General features: G+C 37.4%; 1 protein-coding gene across 1 annotated transcript in view; it reads left to right on the top strand.

The window, feature by feature from the left end:
* Nucleotides 1-24,776, top strand: part of LOC106071039 (pyrokinin-1 receptor-like) — a 266,696-nt gene that overhangs the window by 231,972 nt on the left and 9,948 nt on the right. The window contains exon 2 of the mRNA XM_056033457.1: nucleotides 21,924-22,460. Within this exon, the coding sequence (XP_055889432.1) occupies nucleotides 21,924-22,460 (537 nt within the window). The remainder of the gene's footprint in view (nucleotides 1-21,923; nucleotides 22,461-24,776) is intronic.

The raw sequence follows: 24,776 nt of genomic DNA on the forward strand, positions 1-24,776 counted from the left end.
CTGGTTCCAATTTTGAGCTTCCGGAACATGTGTTGTCGCATTCTGTTGTGTCCGGTCCTAAGTCGAAAGATTAGACGTTGATCTTGTCGGGATAGCTTATAGTAAGCGTCATCTTTCTTGTGATTTGGATGGGAGCTCGTCCATTTCTCATTTATTTTATCTACAATTAATTTCTTCATTTCTTCTGGATAGAGTGCAGAGTTTACTTGTGAGTTTGTTCTCCCACTCTTGGCGAGTGTGTCAGCCTTCTCATTTCCTGATAGTTGATTAACTAGAAAGGGAACATTTAAACTATTAATTACATTAGATATTCAACACATGGAAACCAAGTCTATCAACAGACAACCAAGTCCGGAGACTAATCTTCACAAGACAGATCAAGTTTTGTTTTGTTTTTCATTCACCTTGAACATTCTATCTACTATTGATGCAGATTCACTATTTTGCTTACTAATTAGGCATAGGTTAATCATATTTCAATTTTTTTCTCAAGTATTGAAATAGCATTATGAACTTGTGTAGCATACGAAAATGACCACCGTTAATGGCTGGACAGTACAACGGCTTCATAAGTTTTAAAAAGACGGGAAATACAGAAGTGTGTATAATTCACAATGTGATTCGCAGACAATATTTTGTTGCTAAGCAACTTAGCCCGCAGCTTCATTCATCCTTAAAATCTCATAACAAGAGATGAGAGACAGTGTTACTAGAGCGATTGAACTTCACCGATGACCTACTAAGTATTGTAAAAAAAAAAAAAACGAAACTATAACTCTATAGCCATATTACAAGTTTTTCGTGGCTCGCAAAGACCTTCCTTCCGGGGACAGTACCAGGAAAAAGAAGAAGAGGCAGACAGAGAAATCGATGAGAGGACAGCATGAAAGAATGGACGGGCCTGTCATGAAAGACAGAGAGAAATGGAGAAAGGCGGTTGACAAATCTTGTGTGGTGCCCCAACGGTCTAACAGACTAAGGGATAGGTGAAGGTGAAACGATAGGAAATACAAACTTCTGGACGAACAGAAAAGTAGTAGACTGATGGTGATGTATGACTTAAGCCTCTCAAGTCCACATTCAAATGAGTTTGATGATGATGACGATAAGGATGATGATGATATGATGATGATTATGTTTATAATTATGATAATGATGATGAAGCACTGATTCAATTCTAGCACGAAAGGGTCGTTATTTGAAGCAATTCAAAATATTCAATAATAATAACCTCTAACAATGACAGTGCATCTCTATGTATTAATCTTTAAAAAATATCTCCTTTCAATCTTACAGTCAATCCCATAATTCAAATTGCTGTCGTCTGCTCCAAAAATTCTTTATTTACCACACACCATATTATAAACCAATCGTTTAAGGTCCAAAAATCATAGTACATGGATATGTCTAGGTGTATGTTTGTACCTTCCAGGTACTCAGGTTACGGGTGGAGACTGCTAGATGGCAGCTACGTGAAATATGGTCACAACTGAAAGGCTTGAAGTCGAATCCCTACGGAAGGTAATTGGCGCTTGCTAGTTACCTAGCGACAGAATAGAAACCATTCTTAAACAAGAGAGACTGGATACGAGTGTTCTCGTCTGACGATTCGTCATGCTACTAATGAGCAGAGTCACACTGCCTCAGCTATAATAAATAAATGTTAAATCATAAATGAAACATTTTTTTTACAGTTTAGAAAATGAATTGCGACGTGGGAGTTGTCATGGGATATAAAAATTGAAAAACCGGATGACGAAAAAACTAAAACTCTAGACGCATGCTGGGAACCCGTGGGGAGGATTACATTTTAGTGAATGAAGTCAGACTCTAGCTGACTGATAAGGATGTAATTATTTTCTTGTCCGTACGGTAAGATAACGTTTTTATAATTGAGGGGGTGGGGGGAGACTCGGGGTATAAATCTGGTCGAGAACGCGATCATATGACTGATAATAAGGTCAACACAGAAAATGTAATTTCTGTCTTGACTTATTGAGTAAGATTCTGGACCAACTTGAGACTGTGAGAGATGGGGGGGGGGCGGGGGGGGGGGACGGTAGGTTTGCAAATCTGTTTAATTTACGACATTTGCAGAAATGTTGGTCTAGGGCTCGAGTCAACCATTTAGTTAATAATATAAAATAAAAAAAATAATAATAACTTCTAGCATCGTCACCGTACCTTCTCGTCCTGTTCTATCAAACTGTTCGAAGTCGTCTGCTCCCAGAATTCCCAAGTCAATGGAAATCTTTGATAAAATGTTGCTACTACAGACCTACATGTATTGCAGCTACAGACCTACATGTATTGCAACTACAGACCTACATGTATTGCAACTACAGACCTACATGTATTAAAACTACAGACCTACATGTATTACATCTACAGACCTACATGTATTAAAACTACAGACCTAAATGTATTACATCTACAGACCTGCATGTATTGCAACTACAGACCTACATGTATTGCAACTACAGACCTACATGTATTGCAACTACAGACCTACATGTATTACAACTACAGACCTACATGTATTAAAACTACAGACCTACATGTATTACATCTACAGACCTACATGTATTGCAACTACAGACCTACATGTATTACATCTACAGACCTACATGTATTACAACTACAGACCTACATGTATTACAACTACAGACCTGCATGTATTGCAGCTACAGACCTAGATGTATTGCAACTACAGACCTACATGTATTACATCTACAGACCTACATGTATTACATCTACAGACCTACATGTATTACATCTACAGACCTACATGTATTACAACTACAGACCTACATGTATTACAACTACAGACCTGCATGTATTGCAACTACAGACCTACATGTATTAAAACTACAGACCTACATGTATTAAAACTACAGACCTACATGTATTACATCTACAGACCTACATGTATTACAACTACAGACCTACATGTATTACAACTACAGACCTGCATGTATTGCAACTACAGACCTACATGTATTAAAACTAAAGACCTACATGTATTAAAACTACAGACCTACATGTATTAAAACTACAGACCTACATGTATTGCAACTACAGACCTACATGTATAGCAAATACAGACCTACATGTATTGCAACTAGACATCTACATGTATTAAACTTACAGACCTACTTGTATTACATCTACAGACCTACATTTATTACATCTACAGACCTACATGTATTACAACTACAGACCTACATGTATTGCAACTACAGACCTACATGTATTACAACTACAGACCTACATGTATTGCAAATACAGACCTACATGTATTGCAACTACAGACCTACATGTATTACAACTACAGACCTACATGTATTGCAAATACAGACCTACATGTATTGCAATTAGACATTTACATGTATTAAACTTACAGACCTATTTGTATTACATCTACAGACCTACATTTATTACATCTTCAGACCTACATGTATTACAACTACAGACCTACATGTATTACAACTACAGACCTACATGTATTGCAACTACAGACCTACATGTATTGCAACTAGACATCTACATGTATTAAACTTACAGACCTACTTGTATTACATCTACAGACCTACATGTATTAAAACTACAGACCTACATGTATTGCAAATACAGACATACATGTATTCCAACTACAGACCTACAAATATTGCAACTACAGACCTACATGTATTAGAACAACAGACCTACATGTATTGCAACTACAGACCTACAGGTATTCCAACTACAGACCTACAAATATTGCAACTACAGACCTACATGTATTAGAACAACAGACCTACATGTATTAGAACAACAGACCTACATGTATTGCAACTAGACATCTACATGTATTAAAACTACAGACCTACTTGTATTACATCTACAGACCTACATTTATTACATCTACAGACCTACATGTATTAAAACTACAGACCTACATGTATTAAAACTACAGACCTACATGTATTACAATTTGACGAGCCGATATCTTATCCTCTTAGCACTACAGAACAGAGTGTTGGTCTGTGCAGTCGTTTTTAAGTAGTTTTTAAGACGCATCGGTTATTTTTCAAACCTCACCTATATAGCTTAATAACACGCACGGTATACATCTAAGATAGGTTTAGAATATAATGACGTTCAATTTATAGATACTGAATCTAGATATAGATCTAAGAAGATCTTTTTCAATGTACACTTTAAAATCATTTAATTCAAATCAACAGGCTTGAAATATTTTGTTCTATAATTGTCGGAACGCGGCATAAATATTTTTTTTAATTTATCTCCATGGAACCTAAAAGAAAATAAACTTAATATCATAGAATTGCATGAATATTTTGTTGCGTGATTAATACAGATAATTATTTTTTCAGAAACAGAAAAGCGATTTCCAAAATTCATAAGGCAAATACCCTTACAGCGTAAAAAGAGTTACACACATAACGATCTGATACAAAACTGCCTGGCTGCCTGGTCGTGCGGTTTGCGCGCTGGACTGTCGTTTGAATTTATCGATGGTCCAGTGTTCAAACCCTGCCCGCTCTCATCCCCTGTCGTCCTGCGGGAGGTTTGGACTAGGAAGTAAACTATCTTCAACTCTGAAGGAACATCCGAAACATGTCAAAACAAACAAAACAAACAAACAAACTGGCTGTATTTCCAGTTTAGATATAGGCTGTGGTTACACCACATGGTGTTGTGTAAACCATTAACTTACGTTAGTGTCTTATGTGTTGTTGGCAAGGTCATCTCTTCAGTACTGAATAGCCATTTATATTTCTTGGAATCTTTGGGCTTCCATAGGAAATAATGACAGATCTTTTCCGAAAGAATCCCAACAACTTCGTTCGTCTACAACAGAGGACAATGAACAACCCAGTGATCGTCAAGTTTGGACAGTTTATGAACAATTTTAACCTGAACTGTTGTGTAAACCGTAAACTTATGTTAGTGTCTTGGGTGCTGTTGGCAATGTAGACTCTTCAGTATTGAATAAAAAAAAAATATTGTGTACCACTATTAAGCAATATGCTAGAGTTAAAGTGACATCTTTTCGATAACTACACATTGATTTTAAATAAAAGGTTTTTATTGCAAAGTTTATATTAACTCACTCTGTCTGTCTGGTAAAATGTTTGTTCACGTGATTTCTCCCACACCCTTTGTCAGATCAATTTGAAACTTTTCAGAATTATTCATTGGCATAGTAAGACATGAATCAATAAAAGATAAAATCAATCCGTTAATTAATTACTGGTAATTTAATATTTAGTTTGATAGCAAAAAGGGAAATGTATCCTTCAGTATTCACACATATGGCTTAATATTTAGTGTTTTTTTCCTTTAGATAATCGCACACGTTTGACTCCACCCAGGCTCCCATTCTCGGATCAAGTTGAGATTTTAAACAATTATTTATTTTTACCTAACAAAGCATAAATCAATTTAAAAAAGTCACCAATTAGTCAACTAATTATTGCTGCTTAATTATTGCGTTTGATATAGAATAATTGAAATAACTTCTACATTATTGAGAGATATAGTTGTAATTGCGGTGTTATTCCCATTAGATAAGCTTTGTTTTTTTTTTTTAAGATTTTTTTTTAATTTTATGCTTTGTTTTAGCGGGTGACACCTTCCATTGCTTCAGCTGCAACATAAAGAATGTCTTACAGACAAAGAACGATGCACAGTGCATCTAGCATTGAATTGTTATTTGAAATAACAAAAAAAAATTTATAAAAAAAATGGTATTTACAGTTTTAAATTAGTTTGGAGCGTAGGCTGTATGTTTTCATCCTTCAGATGTGAGTTAATTAAAGCAAGAATTCAGTACTCATTCGAGACTGGAACTGGACACCATACAAAATACTATTTCAGGATAAAATATATATATACATATATAAAAAAAATAAGAGGAGAAAATCTTTTCTAGAACGGGTTTCATTATTTCCCTTTGAGTTTGTTTTTTCTCTTCTGCTTTCTTGTCGCCTTGTTGATATTAACCTGCTTTATGTAATCATGTTTTGTATGTTTTGCCGTTGTGTGTGTGTATGTGGGGGTAGAATAGTCTCTAATTTGCAGTAGAAAGTCATTTGAAACAGACTTGTATTTAAAAAAAAAACAGGTCGATGATATGTAGGTCTGTTGTGTCAGACGATTGGATGCCTGAAATAACTATTCGGAAATGATTTTCAGTGCAACCACTGGGCCGTCCTGTTGTTTGTACAGGCTTGTTTTGTTTCAGACAATAGTTCAAGTGCGTTAACTGCGTGTACTCTTAAGTCTTCCTTGGTTGATAGGTCATAGACACCAGTAGAAGGACGCTTTTAGTGACGATTAGAATCAAATTATAATGGTTAGGGAAATTGTAATTATTGTTGTTCTGTCAAATTTTTTATATATTTTTGGTTTGTAATATTGTTGGATTATGTAGTTACTTCTCTAAAAGAAAGCAAAAGCGATTTAATTATAATAATTATTATAATTAGAGCTTTTATATAGTGGTACCGTCATACGTTTAGTACGATCAGAGCGCTATGGTCCTGATCTCATTTGTTGGCCGTGGGAGGAGGAGCTATCTGGGAGAAGGTTTTCCGTGCTGCCTTTAGGCGCTCAGTAAACACAACTCTGCTCGAATCGGGTGTCGAACCTCGGACCCCACCTTCATAGGTAGCAAGTTCACTTGAACTTAGCCTCTATAACACGCTTGTCAGTTCTGCGTGTATTTAACATTTTCCACGACAATCCAAACCGCAGTGGCTGAGTGGTTAAGCGCCTGGCTTCAGAACATGGGGTTTGAGTTCGAATCTCGGTGAAGACTTTGATTTTTGGATTTCGGGATTTTTAGGGCGCCCATGAGTCCAACCAACTCTAATGGGTACCTGACTTAAGTTGGGGAAAGAAGAGGCGGTTGGTCGTTGTGCTGGCCACATAACACCCTGCTTGTTAACCGCTGGCCATAGAAACAGATGACCTTAACATCCTATGCTCCCTAGAACGCAAAGTCTGAAAGGGAAACTTTACTTTGACTTTTCCCATACGATATGAAAAATGTGTACAAATACTCCTTCTTCCCTACTGCTATTAGAGTATTAGAGCATGGATTGGGTTGCCTTAATCAACCAGGAAAACCAATGACTTTGCATTGATAATAATGCATAACTAGATTGACCTAAGTACAGGCGTAGGACGTATTTCTTTTTGTTGATGTAACGTCTTTATAAGATAAGATAAAGAAAAAAAGATACCGGAAGTATATTTTGAACGCCTGGCTGTTCACCTTCTCATCAAATCTCATTTATTGGCTGGACTGACGGATTGTAATAAAGGACTGGAGTGATGGACAGGTTGACCCATGAACTTCTGAGAATGACTGATTGACTGAACTTCTCAAGCCATTGATAAGTTCGATCTGTGTAACTTTATGACGAAATCTATTAATTGATTTGAGATTTCGTGTGCCCTTAATCTGACATATTAAATGTAGCTTGTTTTCCTCAAATAACTACAAAAGTTGGTATTGTTTCATATTTCATGGATGATTTATTTGTTTTTATTAACGCAATGAATAGCTAACACATCAACTGTTGGTCCACATCAAACATCAAACATCTAGTTTCTGTAGCGTTTTGTTTTTAATTTTTTTGACAATCTGAACTCTTAGAAAAACAAAAAGTAATTTTGGGTTAGTAGTTAGTGATGTTAGTGCCTGAAGGAACTAAATAAACTACTCTAGGGTTTATTCGGTATGGATCTATAATACGGTTTTATAATTTGTATAATTTAGTTTATTAATGTGTTTTCTGATTCGGTTGAACTCTTGTGCTGTGATTTAATTAGCATTGTTAACTCATTACAGAACTAACTCACATTGGTGTGTGTGGGTGTTTGTGGGTGTGTGGGTTATTGTGGGAGATGGAGGAGGGAGAGTGTCTGATTCACGCAACCAGTCATGAGTTCAACAAAAAAAAAAGGTGGACAAGGTGGTCAAAACAAAACTCTTCAAATATATAGATCTGAAATGTTCTTTCACGGCCTTGACATACTTTGGTGTTATTTTCTTGAGATGGGTCTTCCCGAATTCTTCCTTGTTACAATGTTACATTATGTCCTTCTGTGTTTACTTGACAACACATTCTGGTGTCCGATGTATAGCAGTAAGTAAGCACAAGTTGGACTAGGCAGCTTCTACCCTAACAATTGTACCGTAAACAAACAAGTTCCTTAAAACTGCAACAACAACAAAAGCTACAACATTGACAACAGCAACTACAACTGCAGCTTCTACAACTGCAGCAACAACTAGTACTTCTATACAACTAATAACTACAAAAACAACAATACAGAAGCATCCAAAGTCCAAAGCATTAAGAGCGCCATAGACAAAGGATGAATCAATTGCAGCACCCCCGACACCAGAATCAACAATCGCAAATACAACAGTAACTACAAAGGAGTTTCCTACCATCATATTATATATGTGTTTATCTGGCCGTCACTTTGAGTATAGAAAGTATTCCATATGCCATGACAAATTTGTTCAAATACTCCTTCTGCCCTAGTGCTATTATAGCGTGGAATAGGTTGCCTGAGTCAGCCTTTGAGTCAGCCATAAAAATAAATGACTTGGCAGAGTTGTCATTAATTACCTTGCATGACTAGTTGACCTAGGAACATGCGAGGACATAATCATCTTCTTTTTTTTTTTTTTTGAAGTAACGTCTGTATCTTATAAGATAAAAAAAACAACATTGGTGCAAGAATATGCAAATCATCTATTTTATGACTTCCGTATTTGTACAATATTACAATGCCAGAAAATGCTGTTCTTCCATTGGTCAAAAGATTTTTTTTGAGGGCGGGGGGTGGGGGAACTATGTGTCTTTTGGGCTTACGCCTCTGTTTATGGCTTCTTGACTTTTTTTTTGACTATACCTGGCCTCATACCGTTTTTTTTTTTGGTGGACCCCTACCGCCGAAAAAATATTTTACAATTAATTATTTTTCCATGAGCTTCTTCAAACAAATAAATTCAATCCATTCACAAATCCTAAATTCAGCTTTAAGTTGACATACAGTTCAATCACTGAAGTAATAAAACCACAAATGAATGTTTCTTAGCTACACTGTGGTCATACTGTTATAGGTTCATAATAAGGGTAAAGTGATCGGGAATTTCACTGGAGTGACGAGACTATAAATAGACTATTTTAGACGGAACTAGGGAATGATGGGATATTAACAAAATAAGGAATTATGGGAAGATGACAGTTAAGTAAAAACTCACTCTTTAGCAAGCAAGATGTTAGTTTTGTATTAGGACTGTGACATTAGGACTTTGCCCCATTATTGTGTATTAAATAATATTTTCTCAAGTTTATAAAGTCTTATCAAGTTATTCATAGACTTTAATATATGTTGTGTGGTTTGAATCGAACTCCAGTTAGTAAGAAAGACTTCATTCTAGATCTACATTTTCAACGACACACCACATTCAACAATACTGTTACAGCTCAGGGTCAATACTACTTTCTACAGATCCAACTTTCTACTGATATAACTTTATACAGGTACAACTTTCTACTGATATAACTTTATACAGGTACAACTGAACTTTCTATCTTCAACTTGACTTTTAATGACTCATGGACCTGTTACTAACTGAAGGACGCGAATAACTTTCCTCCAAGTTTTAACTTCAGACATCTTGTTTTCTAGAATCCTAGAAACTTTTATTCTGGATATTTTGCGACCTTAATTCATGACCTTTTTCTCTGATTGGTTCACAGCTAATTAGCACGTGACTACCGTGCGGCCCTCTTTTGACATGATCGTTTCTAGAATGAAGAGGAATAATCTATATATATATAATTCTCTTCTTCCCTAACAGTTTAAACGAGAAGAAGAAGTAAAGGAAAGATCACTCTCTTATTTCTGCGGATAGTCCAAGCATTTTACAAACACTAAATAGCAGCGCCGGACTTAAGCATTGTAGGGCCATATGCGAAACGGATTTCGCGGGGCCAAGTTTGGGTAGGGAAGCGGAAATAAGTGAAATTTAAGAGTTTGTATTAGAAAATAAATTCGTCTATGCATTTTATTCATTCTTTACTACGTACAGAATTACTTTATGAGCCTTGCGTGTAGCAAAGTCATATAGTCTATCATAATAAATCTGTTTCCTACATAGATCCCACTCAATAGCAAGAATTACCAAATGTTTCAATCTATCTTTGAGAATTGTTGACCTCAAGTTAGTTTGAGGCGCGACAAGCTTCTTTCACCTGATTACACAATTACGACTAATGCATAATGCCGTTTTTATTTATCGCGCTTAGGATTAGCATTTTCCATATTGAATCACACCCCAAAATGACAATTTTTTTCTATATATTTCAGTATATTTTAAGGACTTTTTCGTATATTTTGCAATTTCGTTAGATTTCAAGGAGCTCATGGTAAATTGACAGGAAGGCGCGGGAAATCTGTTTTAATTTATAAAATGGTTTATTTCAATAATTTATATACCTTGAATTAGCGCGGGTCCCATGAGAGTGCGGAACCTTCGGTCGCATAGGTTGTAGTGGCCGCCGGTCGACTAGTGTTGTATATATATTTTTATTTTTTAAAAGGAAACCTCAGAAATTGAGCTATTCAAGTTTAGCTTTAACATCATAGGAATCCTTGAGCCTTAGGCCTCTTATCTTTGCCTCTTTTATTATTTCTTCCTTGATAATATTATAACATTACTGAGAAATGCTGTATAACATAAAGATTTTAAATTTATGTTATTCATATGAAAAAATTATTGTTTGTTTTTTTTGGTTGTGAAGATATATGAAGGAAGTGCAGACGGATGACAATTGTTATGACTGAATATTGATCTGATTCCCCTTTAAAAACCATTACAAAATAAAACACAAAAAATATTAAACTATTTAAAATTGAACTAAACTTGTTATTTTTTGTAAATAATACAATGATTTGCTTAGAATTTTCGATAAACTTATTTGTACACTCTATTTCCTAGATCAAATATATTGAGAACCATAAATGTGAACTGTTTTTTTTACCCTTTGGGTTAACTCCCCTTCACTACTCTGCCATATTTACAAATATTCACACAGATTCATACATTATACCATTCACCGTTGATTTACCAAAAGAGTTAGGTCATAGTGCTTCTGATGCAGAGTTAGGTCCTAGTGCTTCTGTTGCAGAGTTAGGTCATAGTGCTTCTGATGCAGAGTTAGGTCATAGTGCTTCTGATGCAGAGTTAGGTCATAGTGCTTTTTTTTAGGCAGAGCTACCTCTTATTCTAATGAAGCATATTTTTTTTTTCAGTTTTCCTATCGAGCACCTATTAGTTCTCCGCGCTATAACGTTTATTTTCAACAACTGTTGCGACTGCGGGAATCGCTGTGCGCCTCAAGGATCTGTCCGGATGGCTGCCAGGCCGTGTGGTAAGCGCGCTGGAGTGTCGTTTCGTCCTCTCGATTGTTCATGGTTCATACCCTGCCCGTTGTCACCCCATGCCGTCCCGCGGTAGGTTCGGGCTAGGAAGTAGATTATCTTCAACTCTGAAGGAGCATCCGAAACAGGTATAACAATGTTACAAAACAAACAGGTGAAGTCTTCCAAATCTGGAACTCAATCCTCATCTTCATGTTGTCATGCAGCGAGTGTTTTTTTTAATCCGTTTTTGTTTCAAAATGACCTCTTGCACACACACACACACATGCATTACATTGTTAAAATACTTTACAAAGAGATCTCAAGAGATCTGTCCCGGAACGAGTAATGTATTTCACAATGATAGCTATTGATTTCGTTGTGCCGTGCTGTTTTTTTGTTCCGAGTTTGTTCACACCTCTGTTACGTGTTAACTTTTTACTTCTGGCTCAGTGTGTTTAAACACTCAAAGAACCCTTACAATTTTACTTGAATCATCACCAGTTGATTGTTCTGTTTAAGGCAATGCTTTAATTCCGAAGAATAAGGATAATTGAGTACTTCACATGTCCATGCTGCCTTACTTTGAAACTGGAATTGTTCTGTTTATAGAATTTACAAATCTATGTATTTATTTTTTTTTGGTCTTAATTAAAACCTAAAATAAATACCTAAAGCCATATGTATTGATCATATAGAAGTTGCATCTGACATGCGGATGACATGTCCTGAGCCAGCGTAGTCTTCTCTGTGTCAGAAGAGCATAAATGCAGTGCATATAGGCCAGTTTCAAAACGTCCTGGTTGGAGATATGATCCTTCACGAGATGCACATTATGCAACGCAGGCAGCGTACTTGAAAAGTACTTAATCTATGTATGTTGGCCAACTCTCAATACCATAAAGAAGGGTGCTTACTGCACACACATTGTAGACTAGGATTTTGGTTGCCGAGGTCAGTTATGCATTTTCCCAGACACGCTTGGAGTTTTGCCATTGCTGCAGAAATCTTTCCGATTCTTTTCGTCAGCTTGTTACTACTCATTACGTGACACTTACTCTTGTATGTTAATGTAATTAAAGATTATCTTGTTTCACTTGACCTGTTGTCCTACTTTTTACCCTCGTATGTCTACTTCATTCAGCACAGCACAACAGATATTGATAGCAATCATAAATCAAGCAAAACCTTAATCAGCAGACCATATATTTATTTCCAATAAAATAAAATAACAGTTCGCACCGGCTATTCCAGCCGCAAGGTACTATACATACTACACAAATGCAATGAAATATTCTAAGCACACAATTGATATTCTTCTTCTTCTTCATTCTCATTGTTATGTTGGAGTGTTCAGATGAGTAGACCAATACACGAGATGAACTGCGCAGTGGTTTCTAAATCAGGGAGCTCTCCATATAGTTTCCTTTCTATTGGGGTGATTTGGGGCCAATGTCTTATAAGGAGCTCTTGGTAAAGAGAGCAGTTTTGGAGGACGTGGTCTGCATTCTCTGCTGATACTCCACATGGGCAGATTTCACTGGTTCCAATTTTGAGCTTCCGGTACATGTGTTACAATTGATATTAAATCACTGAATCAACTACGTTAGACGTCATCACCGCTTAAGAACCTGGCGATGTCTGACCTCTCTAACCATGTGGTCAACTCCCACAATTCTCGATTAGGTTTCACTTTCACGTGTAACACAACAAAAAGTTATTCTTCGTGATTCCCACTAATTCATGTCACAAACCATGATGTGACTGACACAGCTCAGAGTCATGATGATTCACTCGAAGTCCCCTATTTCATTAGCTTTCGTCACGTGTTTAGTAGTATAGATCCATCGTCTGTTTACCACACATTCTTCACTGACTTCACACCTAAATATTTTTTCTCACATTTTTAATATGTTCATCACTATTCAACACTCTTTTCCTCACTTTTCAACGACTGTTTCATCCCTTTTCAACACACATTCAACACTTCTAAACAGATTATCATCATATTCCTTTCAGTTTTTCATCTCCCTAATCACCATCGATTAATAATTTGATCCTCATACAGATTTTAAAAATTTAAAAGACCCCCCCCCCCCAACCCCGACCACCCGCCTCCGTTCCTTTTTCCTAATCCTCCACACCTCCAGTATTTTCTTCATGTAATCTCGTCTGCACTCTGTAGTGTTGTTGTAGTGGTTTGTTTACTTCCGGTAATTGGAAGCACCACTACCTCGCTCGTGCTCACCCCCCCCCCCGTGTGTCTAGGCATTTCTCCGTAATTCTCTCTGTGTTCTTGTCATGTCATTGAGTGCTATCCGCTAGGCGCCACAGGTTGCATTGGAAAGGCTATTTTTTTTTTTTTTTTTGTCAATTATCGTTTTATTTGTTAATTCTGTAAAGCATTTTCCTAAAATCGCTTCCATCGTGAACTGACAAACGTGCGATGCTCTTAAAGAAAACACTTGGCGGCGAAACATCGCTTGGAAGACAAACGAGCAAAGTAAACTAAAATGTCAACATTTCAATCATTGTGTAGGAAATTAAAAGATTTAGAAATATTCTTCAAACGCGATAAAACACACACACACACACACATAAATATGAACATACTTCTTGCCCCCCCCCCCTCCGCTATCCCATCCTTGGGCGTGACTTCCTCTATGTCGAAGGTGCCGCCTTTGGGGACTGTCGCAAACTTTACAGGTTTGACTCGAGTTGTGTTTCTGCTGAGCGCCTAAAGGCAACTAGGAAACTTTTTTTTTTCCACAGCTACCCCCTCCCCCCCCCCCCCCCCAACATTTCTACAAAAGAGATTGTTGGACCAGGTAGCACTTAGCATGTTATAGGAGCCTGATTGTCGAATTATACAAAAGTAATGAAAATTATTATTTAAAAAAAAATAATTAAAGGTTCCCCTTTCATAACTTGTGGCCTATAGGGCAGATGATTTAAAGGTAATCTGTGGCCTACGGTTTATGAGGGTGTCATGTGGCCTGCACAACGGCCAGCCACCTTTTGCCCAACTAATGTCAAGTGGACTCAGAGGAGCCTAAAGATCCTAAAATTAAAAATCCTACTATTAACCAAGATTCGAACCCGGGACCGCCGGTTCGGACGCCAAGCGCTTTACAGCTCAGCCACCGTGCCACCTTTAATTATTATAATAGCATATAATAAAAATAGGTATAATAACTGTAGTAATAAAAACAAAAATTAAAATAACATCAATATTTTACTAGTAATAATAATAATAATGATAATTCTAAGCTTTGAGATTAACAGACTATACAATTAAAATATCAATATAACAATAACCTTTCTTCTTTCAGCCTAGGGTAAAGAGACCATGATCCTCAAGCAGATTTTAATAATTTATATTTTTATATAGTTTCTTGTTACCGGCACTTCACTAATTAACATGTATTTAAATAAAATGGTGGTTAAGTAAAAAAAAATCAAGCGGCTTCCGAACCGTGACTGGAATTTTGAATTTCAGGAATTTTAGGACGCCTCTAAGTCCACCCGACTCTAATAGGTAGCTGACTTGAACTGAACTAAAGTTAGGGCTGCTGAAGCAGAATTAGGTCTGCTCATTGTTATATCAATCGAGAGGATAATAACAATTTATCTGACAGCTACCTCCAAGGTCCTTAAAGGTCCTAAGAAGATTCTCGTTACTTGTCAGATGATGGTACTGCTGCAGAGCTGCCACAGAGCTGCCACATCACCTGAGATCAACTCCAATTGGTGGCAAGGCTGGAAGGATCAGTCCTCCCGTAGAGCCTTGGCGAGAAACCCTGCTGTTAGGCGTAGTGCCTTCTTCCACATCACCAGAATGTCTCAGTCAATACTGTTAAAGGGGCCGAATTGAATTTTGTTTCTCTCTAACGAAGCTCAACCCTGGCAGTGCCTGGGAATGAATATTAGTTTATCACATAATATTAATAATTGGCCAGTCTTTAATTGAGAAAGGCTTGCTACTTCTTTAGTCCAAGCTAGAATTAGTCTTTTTATTGGTCTCGTTATGGCTGGGCCTGTTAATCCTTTTGTTGTTGTTGTTGTGGAGGCTGATGCTGTTTTTTTTTTTTTTTAAACTATCGGATTAAGTTCAAATCCAGCATGTGATGGTTAGCCAAGAGCCTGACGTCATTTGTACCACCTGAGCACTTGGGTTCGACAATAGTCTGCCTCTTCTTCTTCTGCTGCTAACATGTTAACAGCGGTAATTTGTTCCGAGCATCTGACAGTCTAGAATTGAACACCTGTCGCTCAGTACTTTACTTCTCAAGTTACCTGAAACCTTAAGAGACTCGGATCGAATTTTCAGCGATCTGATTTTTTTTTTTCCCTCTTGGACTTGGAAGAGTCAATTTAGTTAACTACCCCCCCCCCCCCCCCGCCAACACCTTAATTGGAATGTACTTTAGTTTTTTGTTTTTTTTTTCAGGGGGAGGGGGAAATGTGGTTGAACAAGTTTTAACACTGGTCAAAATTATGTTGTTGTTGTTGTTTTAATATCATATATAAGTGAATATAAAATAAATGTAGAATGTTTATTGTTGTGTTACATACAAGTTACAACACACTGTCACGGAACGGAAGCGTGCACGCCCACTTCGAATAACAAATTATTATTCTTTCATTGGTTGAATGTTTGCATCACAAAGTCATGGCGGCATGTTTCCACGAAATTCCATGCCATAAAAGGAGAGGTTGAGAAATTCCATGCGCGCGAAAGGGGATTGGTTGGTTCCAAAAGGCGGGAGGACGGAAAAGGTAAAGATATTTTAAAGGGATACTTCAATAATTTGAGGACTTGAACGGCGGTAGTAAAAGTGTTTAATTAAGCTGCATTGTACATTTAAAAAGTGTGTATGTTATTAATTGGATTCCTAGTTCCAGAACAAAAGATGTGTATTTGTAATTGTAGATGTTTTGAATTTGTAATTAACATTAGTATCTCCGGCATTACGATATTGTTTGAGTGCTTAGTCACTTGTTTAAAATGATAGAAGTATATGAAATAAAACATCTTCAGTGAAGTCCAGTAGGGCGTTGGCGCCGTGGGCGCCATTATCCCGTTGATGGTTAGAAAGGCTTTTATCCAACCACCAGGCCTGGACATGGGGCTCTTCACCCCTGTCCTGTCTGAGGGCTCCCAACGGTAGACGGCCATATCGGTTGACTGGGCCAGTCCGGGCCGTGCCGTGTACACAGCGCACCGTCCCCGTTCCTGGGTCTTACTCGCTATAAGTGGCCTAGAACAGTGCTGACTGCGGGGAGCTTGTCTCATATTCCTATACTGTAACCGCCACTATTCAGTGCAGGGACTGCCACTCCAGCCACGGGTCTGATGACGGTCCCCATGTGGAGCGGCGTGGCGGACTGGGTTCCGGGCGTTCTTTCCATCCCAACCCCGAGTGAGAGAAAAAAAAACAAAAGCTCACCCCAGGGAAGCCCGGCCGGGCCTGGTTCGCTACTCGTACTTAGCCTATCTAGTCTCCACCCCCTAGACGTTTCCACCGGAGGGCCACGCTGAGGCGACAGGTAGCTGGAATTCCTCCGGAAAAGTAAAACATCAGAAATGCATTGTCTGATCCAGACAGTCTCATCGTAACATCAACCAACACATTGTGACAATCAGCCCCAAAAGTATCGTTCGTCATCTGGCACTCTGGCAATTAGTTTACACACTTTGAGATTTCAATATTAATATACTTATCCTTATTTCAATGTGTTTATACGGCGTGGCGGCCAGCTAACAAAACGATTGGCTTCCGAACCGTGGCTGATTTTTAGGAAGCCTCTGAGTCTACCCAACTCTAAAAGGGACCTGACTTAAACTGAGGATTGTAATGGTGATTGGTCAAAAATGTGTACTGGCCACATGACCTTCATTTGCTCTATAGAGCGCAAGCTCTTTACTTTTTTTTTTTAGACCATCAAGGTTGAGGTCCTGATGATATAAAAATATGTATGAAGATACTGATACATTCCAACGCTATATAAAACAAAATGAATATTTCTCCTAACACTTTGACATTTTGTGGGTATAATTAACTCTTTCTCTCCGTAATTATTTACCACATTCTGGTGGAATCAACGCTGGTATCGTCAGATAGGAGAGAAAGAGTTAATGCAAACATTTTAGGATGTTCATACCAAAGTTAATCACATTAACTACAGCGATTCGCACTTTGTTTTGTATTTTGATATATAAGATTCCATGTACATCTTTGCAGTAATTGATTACATTAAGAGAGAGAAAAAGAAGAGAAAGCGATACGGAATAATGTGTATGTGAGTTGGGAGATGGCTAAAATTAGACGCTAAAGAAATACCATAGGATAATTAGAAAGATAATGAAATCAATAAACTAAAGAAGTGGCGTCAAGTATTCTTTATCGCAAAGTCACTTTGAACAACGGTTTGGTACAAATTACTTTGCTACACGCGGAAAAGCTTCGAAATCTAATTCTACATTACTAATAATTATTATTATATGCTTTTTTTAAAATTAATAATTGCTTTCTTTTTGGTTCCTCGGATACACCAAACCATACACCAAATAATAATAATAACACTAGTAGACTAACAATAATAAATATGTGCGTTTTAGAGATATTTGTAGCAATTGTTTATTGTTAAGCTCAATTTCATGCTTTTAGCTTTCTCAATACGCTATGATCCAATCACTGGTCTGGAAAAGTTTGAAAGGGGTAAGGGGGAGGGGGAGAGAAAGAAAAGCGTGTTTTAGTGATCCCATTTTAAATTTTAAAAAAAGGTAAACGATCTGAATTTAGAAACGTATGTGCTAAAGCACCCACAGCCACCTAAAGTCAACACACTAACGCCTGTGCCTGGAAAGTGCTTATGAAAGTAGAACGTTTAATAGCTATCTATTTTTAGTTTAAACTTTTCTCTTTATAAAGTATTCATCTGATACCACCTTATCAGTCAAGTACAGTTTCTTTTCCTTTTTTGAGATACCAAACCGAATAATTAATTACCAATAGTTAAGTAACAATTTTAAGTTTTAAATTCTTGTTTTGTCATGTAAATGAAACACTTCTTTTAAATTTGAGCTAGATCCGAGTTTCGGTGTAGAAGAAATACAGTGTACAAACTTTTTACCAGATAGACAGAGTGAGCTTTGTAAAAAAAAAATATTGCCTTGTATGTCTATTCGGATTGCGCACCGCATAAAATCTACATCAACATAATTAATATCAATCATTATCTGTTGTTTTTCTGGTTTATCGGACGACGGAATATTTTTGTTTTGACAAATTGGAAGTGAAATGCCGAGCCTGTCAAATTATTCTATGGAGAAAAAAGAAAAAGGAGAATAATTGCAGAGGACATTGAACTAGCTTCATTTACCCGACGATCCAACTAAACAACAGTGATGACCAAACTAAGACTCACGGGTCATTAGTGGCCCGTGACGCATATGCAGTCCGGCTTGTCCAAGCTTACGCTAGCAGTGAAAAATATGGCCATAGAGGACCACTTCCTAGGTATTTACAATTAGTTTTATCGTCAATGCGGCTTGTAACGAATTTTAAGAAATTTGGCCCTCATGCTGAACATTGTTGTGTACCGCTGAGCTATTCCCATTCAACAAAAGTCAACACATTTTGTCTGTTTAAAAGTACGTAGTTCCCCGTCTTTTGTGTTCCGCTCTTCGGTAAGTGCAACCGACCTTTGACCTGATGAACAGAAAAGGGTCAATGCAATGAATGCAGAGTACTTTATTGACGAGCCAAAGCGAAGCTCGTCGTTTCCCTGTGGCTCGATCTGATGATGATGATGATCCTGATGCCGCGCGTGCGTTTCTCTTGACCTTTGACATGCATATGAACTGAGGCGTGAAACTAATTTGCCGGGCAATATGATTGGATACTTACATTAGAGGAGTAAGATAATCACCACACACCACACTCAAATACATTCACACACGCATGCGCTCACACACACGCATGCGCACACACTTACAAACAAATTCACGCACTCCCTGAAAAAAAATGCATTACTTCTCGTCTGTTTCTGTCCATCGCTCTTAGTTCAGTCTGCCGCACCTCCTCCCCCCCCCCCCGTACCACACTTGAGTATGCATCTCTGCAGCATGGAAATCGTGGGTACCGTATCGCTCCATCACTTTCAACACTCGGGGCGCTTTATCTACTTCATCTACCCGGCAATCGCCCCAACTCTCCCCCCCCCTTTCTCCACACACACACACACACCCACTCCGGCTTAAACCGCTTGATGATCACTGGGGGGGGGGGGGCAGGGATGTGATCCAGTCTCCTCCTCGTGAATGTGCTGTTCCATCGGTCCGCCCGGCCTCATCAATGGGCCATTAGCTCTAACACGGTGGCTGCCCAAGTGGGTAAACATATGCAGATGCATTTAAATACGCATTCTGGATGCTTGCGCAATTTCTTGAAAGGCTGATGTCTCTCTGCTTCAGATTGATATTACAAGACAGAGACAAACATTTAAAGATGTTCTAGTCTCCACCCAGTATCACGACTTTTTTTTCTGAGAACTTTTCAGCACCCCAGTTACCGAAATAAACATTTGAAAAATATCCTTTAAATATCTCCTCTCTCTACTAAAAACACCGTCGATTTCATTACTCGAACTAATCAGAGTAATCTGCTCTTTGTTTACGGGTTCATCTATTATATAAAGCAAACTGTAAGGAATGTGTATGTATGCATGTATGTATGTATGTGTGTATGTATGTATGTATGTATGTTTGTATGTATGTTTGTATGTATGTATGTTATATAAATTAAAACGTTTTACCAACCCTAAAAAGACTAGGCATGAACGTTCCTTAGATAATAGCGGTGATCTTAAGATGTATAAAGTTGCCCTACTACAGGAACAAGAGTGTTTACTAAATTTAGGTCAGTGAGTCATCTTGACATTGATTTTAACTATTTAAACTGCTTACATACCATTTATAATAGAAGAAAACAAAAGAAGATACAAAAAAAAAAAACGAGAGCAAAGCAGGATAAAAAAAAGCTAATTTCTAATAATTAATACATATTAAAAAATCATTATTATAGAAAAGAAGAGGAAGTGATATGAAGAAATGAATGGGTGGCGATATAAAGGAATACAAAAAAGAAAAGTGGAAGATTGAGAGACATTTTAAAACCAGCAAAATACGGAAAAAAATAAAATTAAAAAAAAACAAAGCTTATATTAATTAATTGTATCAATTACTTTGGATCAGTCATGTAACTAAATCTGTAATTAGCCTCAGACGACAATCTTTAAAGGAAACTAATTCAGCTTATACCACCACAAGTACTATTTCTTTCCCCTTGTTTGAGATACCAAACAAAGTAATTTATTACCAATAATTAATCATTGCTAAGTTGTTTTTCTTTTTAAATTGATTCTTATGTTGTCAGGTAAAAGAAATAATAGTGCAAAATTTCAGCTCGATACGAGGTCCAAAGTCGGAAAAATAATGTGTACAAACTTTTGGCCAGACAGACAGACAGACAGACATAGTTGATATAAGCTATGGAGAGGAACCTCCCCCCCCCCCCACCTCCCAAAGCCTGATACTTCCTCCGTATTGATATTGTTTTGTGCTTCAAAAAAAAATCTAATTATTGTTAAAATATAAAGCGTATCAATACTTATCTGTACACCTGAGTTATTAATAATTATCTGCCATCGATTGTAATCTCCAATGACTTTTTCTGTCTACCTATGAAAAGCTTATGTAGTACTTCGCGCTCTCTACTTTATTAATATGTCCACACAAAGACACATACACACATATATACATATATATAATACAATACCATACTATAGGAGTTGCGGTGGCTGAGTGGTAAAACGCTAGGATTCAAATCCTGGTGAAGTCTGACATTTTAAATTTCAGGATCTTTGGGCGCCTCTATGTCCGAGTCCATCCAGCTCTAATTGGCATTAGTTGGGGGAAAAGTAAAGGCGGTTTGGTCGTTGTGCTGGCCATATGACACCGTGGGCCACACAAACAGATGACCTTTTACACCTTCTGCCCCATAGGTCTGAAAGGGGAGCTTTACTTTTCTAATAATGTTCTACCACGGGCACGACATGGCCTAAATTGTGCCGATGTGCCTAAAATCAAACCAAATCAAATCACTGTTCTACCATATCGTTTGATAGATATTTCTACAAAACGGATTTGTGTCAGACAGTTGAGTTTAAAATTTACCCTTCAATCAGTAAAAAAAAAAACCTAACCAATTTACATCACAGCAAGTTTAATGTAAGCAAATACTTGAAAAGAAAAACCTCGCTTACATGAAAGGAAATTGTGCATCGATTATTCTGAATCAATCTTAATGTGCAATAATCATGAGATACCGTTTCACACTAGCAATAAAGCTTGCAATTGTAAAAATAAAACTAACACAGTTTCGTTTTTTTTTTACTTTCAGCTCTTCCGCCGGAAGCGACGTCAGTCTGGGAGAGCTACCCTTTCATCTTCGGCTCCGTCTTCTGCTACATCAAGTCGTTCGTCTCGGAGATGACCTCCTACGCCTCCGTGCTAACCATCACCGCCTTCACCATCGACCGGTACGTCGCCATCTGCCACCCGCTTCGCTCGCAGGGGCTGTCCAGCCTCTCTCGGGCGGTCAAGATCATCGTCCTGATCTGGGTGGTGGCCTGCACCTGCGCCCTTCCCTACCCCATCCACACCCGGACTTTCTACTACATGGCGGACCCCTGCACGCTGGAGCCCCTCCCGGACTCGTTCGTGTGCAACATCCCGGACAGGTTCCGGCACAACATGAAGTACATGTTTCAGTTCTCCACCTTCGTCTTCTTCATCATCCCCATGGTCGTCATCACCATCATGTACGTGCTCATCGGACTTACGCTGGTCAAGACTGACCAGTTCGCCGAGGGCAAGAAAAACAAGCAGGCAGCTGTGGCGGCTGCTAAGGCGAAAAAGGCGGTCCTCAAAATGTTGGGTAAGTGGAATAATTCTTTTTTTTTTTTTGTATCTGTTTCGTAAAAATAGTTTAGACTAGACAGATAGACAGACAGATAGATGACAGATAGATAGATAGACAGATAGCTAGATAGATAGATAGATAGATAGATAGATAGATAGATAGATAGAAAGACAGATAGCTAGATAGATAGATAGATAGATAGATAGATAGATAGATAGATAGATAGATAGATAGATAGATAGATAGATAGACAGATAGATGACAGATAGATAGATAGAAAGACAGATAGCTAGATAGCTAGATAGATAGATAGATAGATAGATAGATAGATAGATAGATAGATAGATAGACAGATAGATAGATAGATAGATAGATAGATAGATAGATAGATAGATAGATAGATAGATAGATAGATAGATAGATAGATAGAAAGACAGATAGCTAGATAGATAGATAGATAGATAGATAGATAGATAGATAGATAGATAGATAGATAGATAGATAGATAGATAGATAGACAGATAGATGACAGATAGATAGATAGAAAGACAGATAGCTAGATAGATAGATAGATAGATAGATAGATAGATAGATAGATAGATAGATAGATAGATAGATAGATAGATAGATAGATAGAAAGACAGATAGCTAGATAGATAGATAGATAGATAGATAGATAGATAGATAGATAGATAGATAGATAGATAGATAGATAGATAGACAGATAGATGACAGATAGATAGATAGATAGAAAGACAGATAGCTAGATAGATAGATAGATAGATAGATAGATAGATAGATAGATAGATAGATAGATAGATAGATAGATAGATAGACAGATAGATGACAGATAGATAGATAGAAAGACAGATAGCTAGATAGATAGATAGATAGATAGATAGATAGATAGATAGATAGATAGATAGATAGATAGATAGATAGACAGATAGATGACAGATAGATAGATAGAAAGACAGATAGCTAGATAGATAGATAGATAGATAGATAGATAGATAGATAGATAGATAGATAGATAGATAGATAGATATAGCTATAGATATGGATAGATAGATAGATAGATAGATATTGTTAACCTACATTACATTACTATAAGAATGATTTATTAGCCCAAATGAACTAAACCCTTACTAATGCAAATAATCAGTGAAGACTATCGCACTAACCTAACTTGTATAACCTGATCCTCATTGACCTTCTTTTAAAAGTCCCCACAAAGCCTGCATAGCTCAAGGCCTCAGAGGCTTTAGTATTCCGTTGCAATCTTCCCCCCTTCCTCCCCACCCACCCACCCACCCACACACACACACACACACACACACACACACAGAACTACCCATTCAAATCTCCCGAGGTCAGATCTTAATTTCGGTCATTAAATCTCTGAATGAACGAATAACAGAAACAGAACAAGGAACAACATCCAATGCCAATAGTATGCTGTCAAATCTCCGTTCAACTCCAATTCCCACACCGTTGAGATCCAGCTAGATCGAAGTTCAGATTGAAATATGATCTTTGACCGACTTCACAACTTCTACACGATAGAAGGAAACCAAAAAATAAAATAAAAAATCGCCCCCAGAAAACAAGATCTTCTAGCGAAATTTCAGTGAGTGATTCAAAAGTCAAATGATCGAGACAGTGACTCGGGGAGAATCTAATTAAAACTAAAAATAGAAATAAATTGAACTTGGGGGTAGGGGGCGCTGATGGTTTTGGGGGCCGTTAAAGGGGGGGGGGGGTGAGCCTTTTGAAAAGAAAAATTTTCGTAACTTAATATCACAAATTTTTATTTTTTTATTTTTGAGGAATTTTCTTTTTTTTTTTGTTTCGTATCTTCACCCGAATCCTAAATTAAGATTGAGTCACGTGATCGCGGTGTCTCCATGTCGCCGCCATGTCATCGATTTGAAAGAGACGCCAGACTTGACATTATCAGTCTAAGTTCAGACGACGTGACGTCACCACAGCCTGGAGAGTTGAGATATCTAATTTATACCGAAGGTGCTGAAAAAGCGACGTTTCTAATTTGAACCCTTTTTTTTTCCCTCTTTCCTTCTATCTTTTTTTTTTAAAAAAAAAAAGCAATTTAAATCTTTTTTAACGAATAAAACTCACGAAAATGGAGTTCTTTTTTTTTTCTTCTTCTTTTTCATTTCCGCACTATTCTCTTCGATTAATTCATAGCTTACTCTATCATTGAAGTCGCCATAAACGTCAGTTCACTATTTGAGGACTTGTTATAATTTCGTTGACATAGATCTACAGACGATTCATTATGAGTTTTTTTTTTTTCTATAAATGTAATTA

The sequence above is a fragment of the Biomphalaria glabrata genome, chromosome 6, assembly GCF_947242115.1.
Source record: "Biomphalaria glabrata chromosome 6, xgBioGlab47.1, whole genome shotgun sequence".
Taxonomy (NCBI): domain Eukaryota; kingdom Metazoa; phylum Mollusca; class Gastropoda; family Planorbidae; genus Biomphalaria; species Biomphalaria glabrata.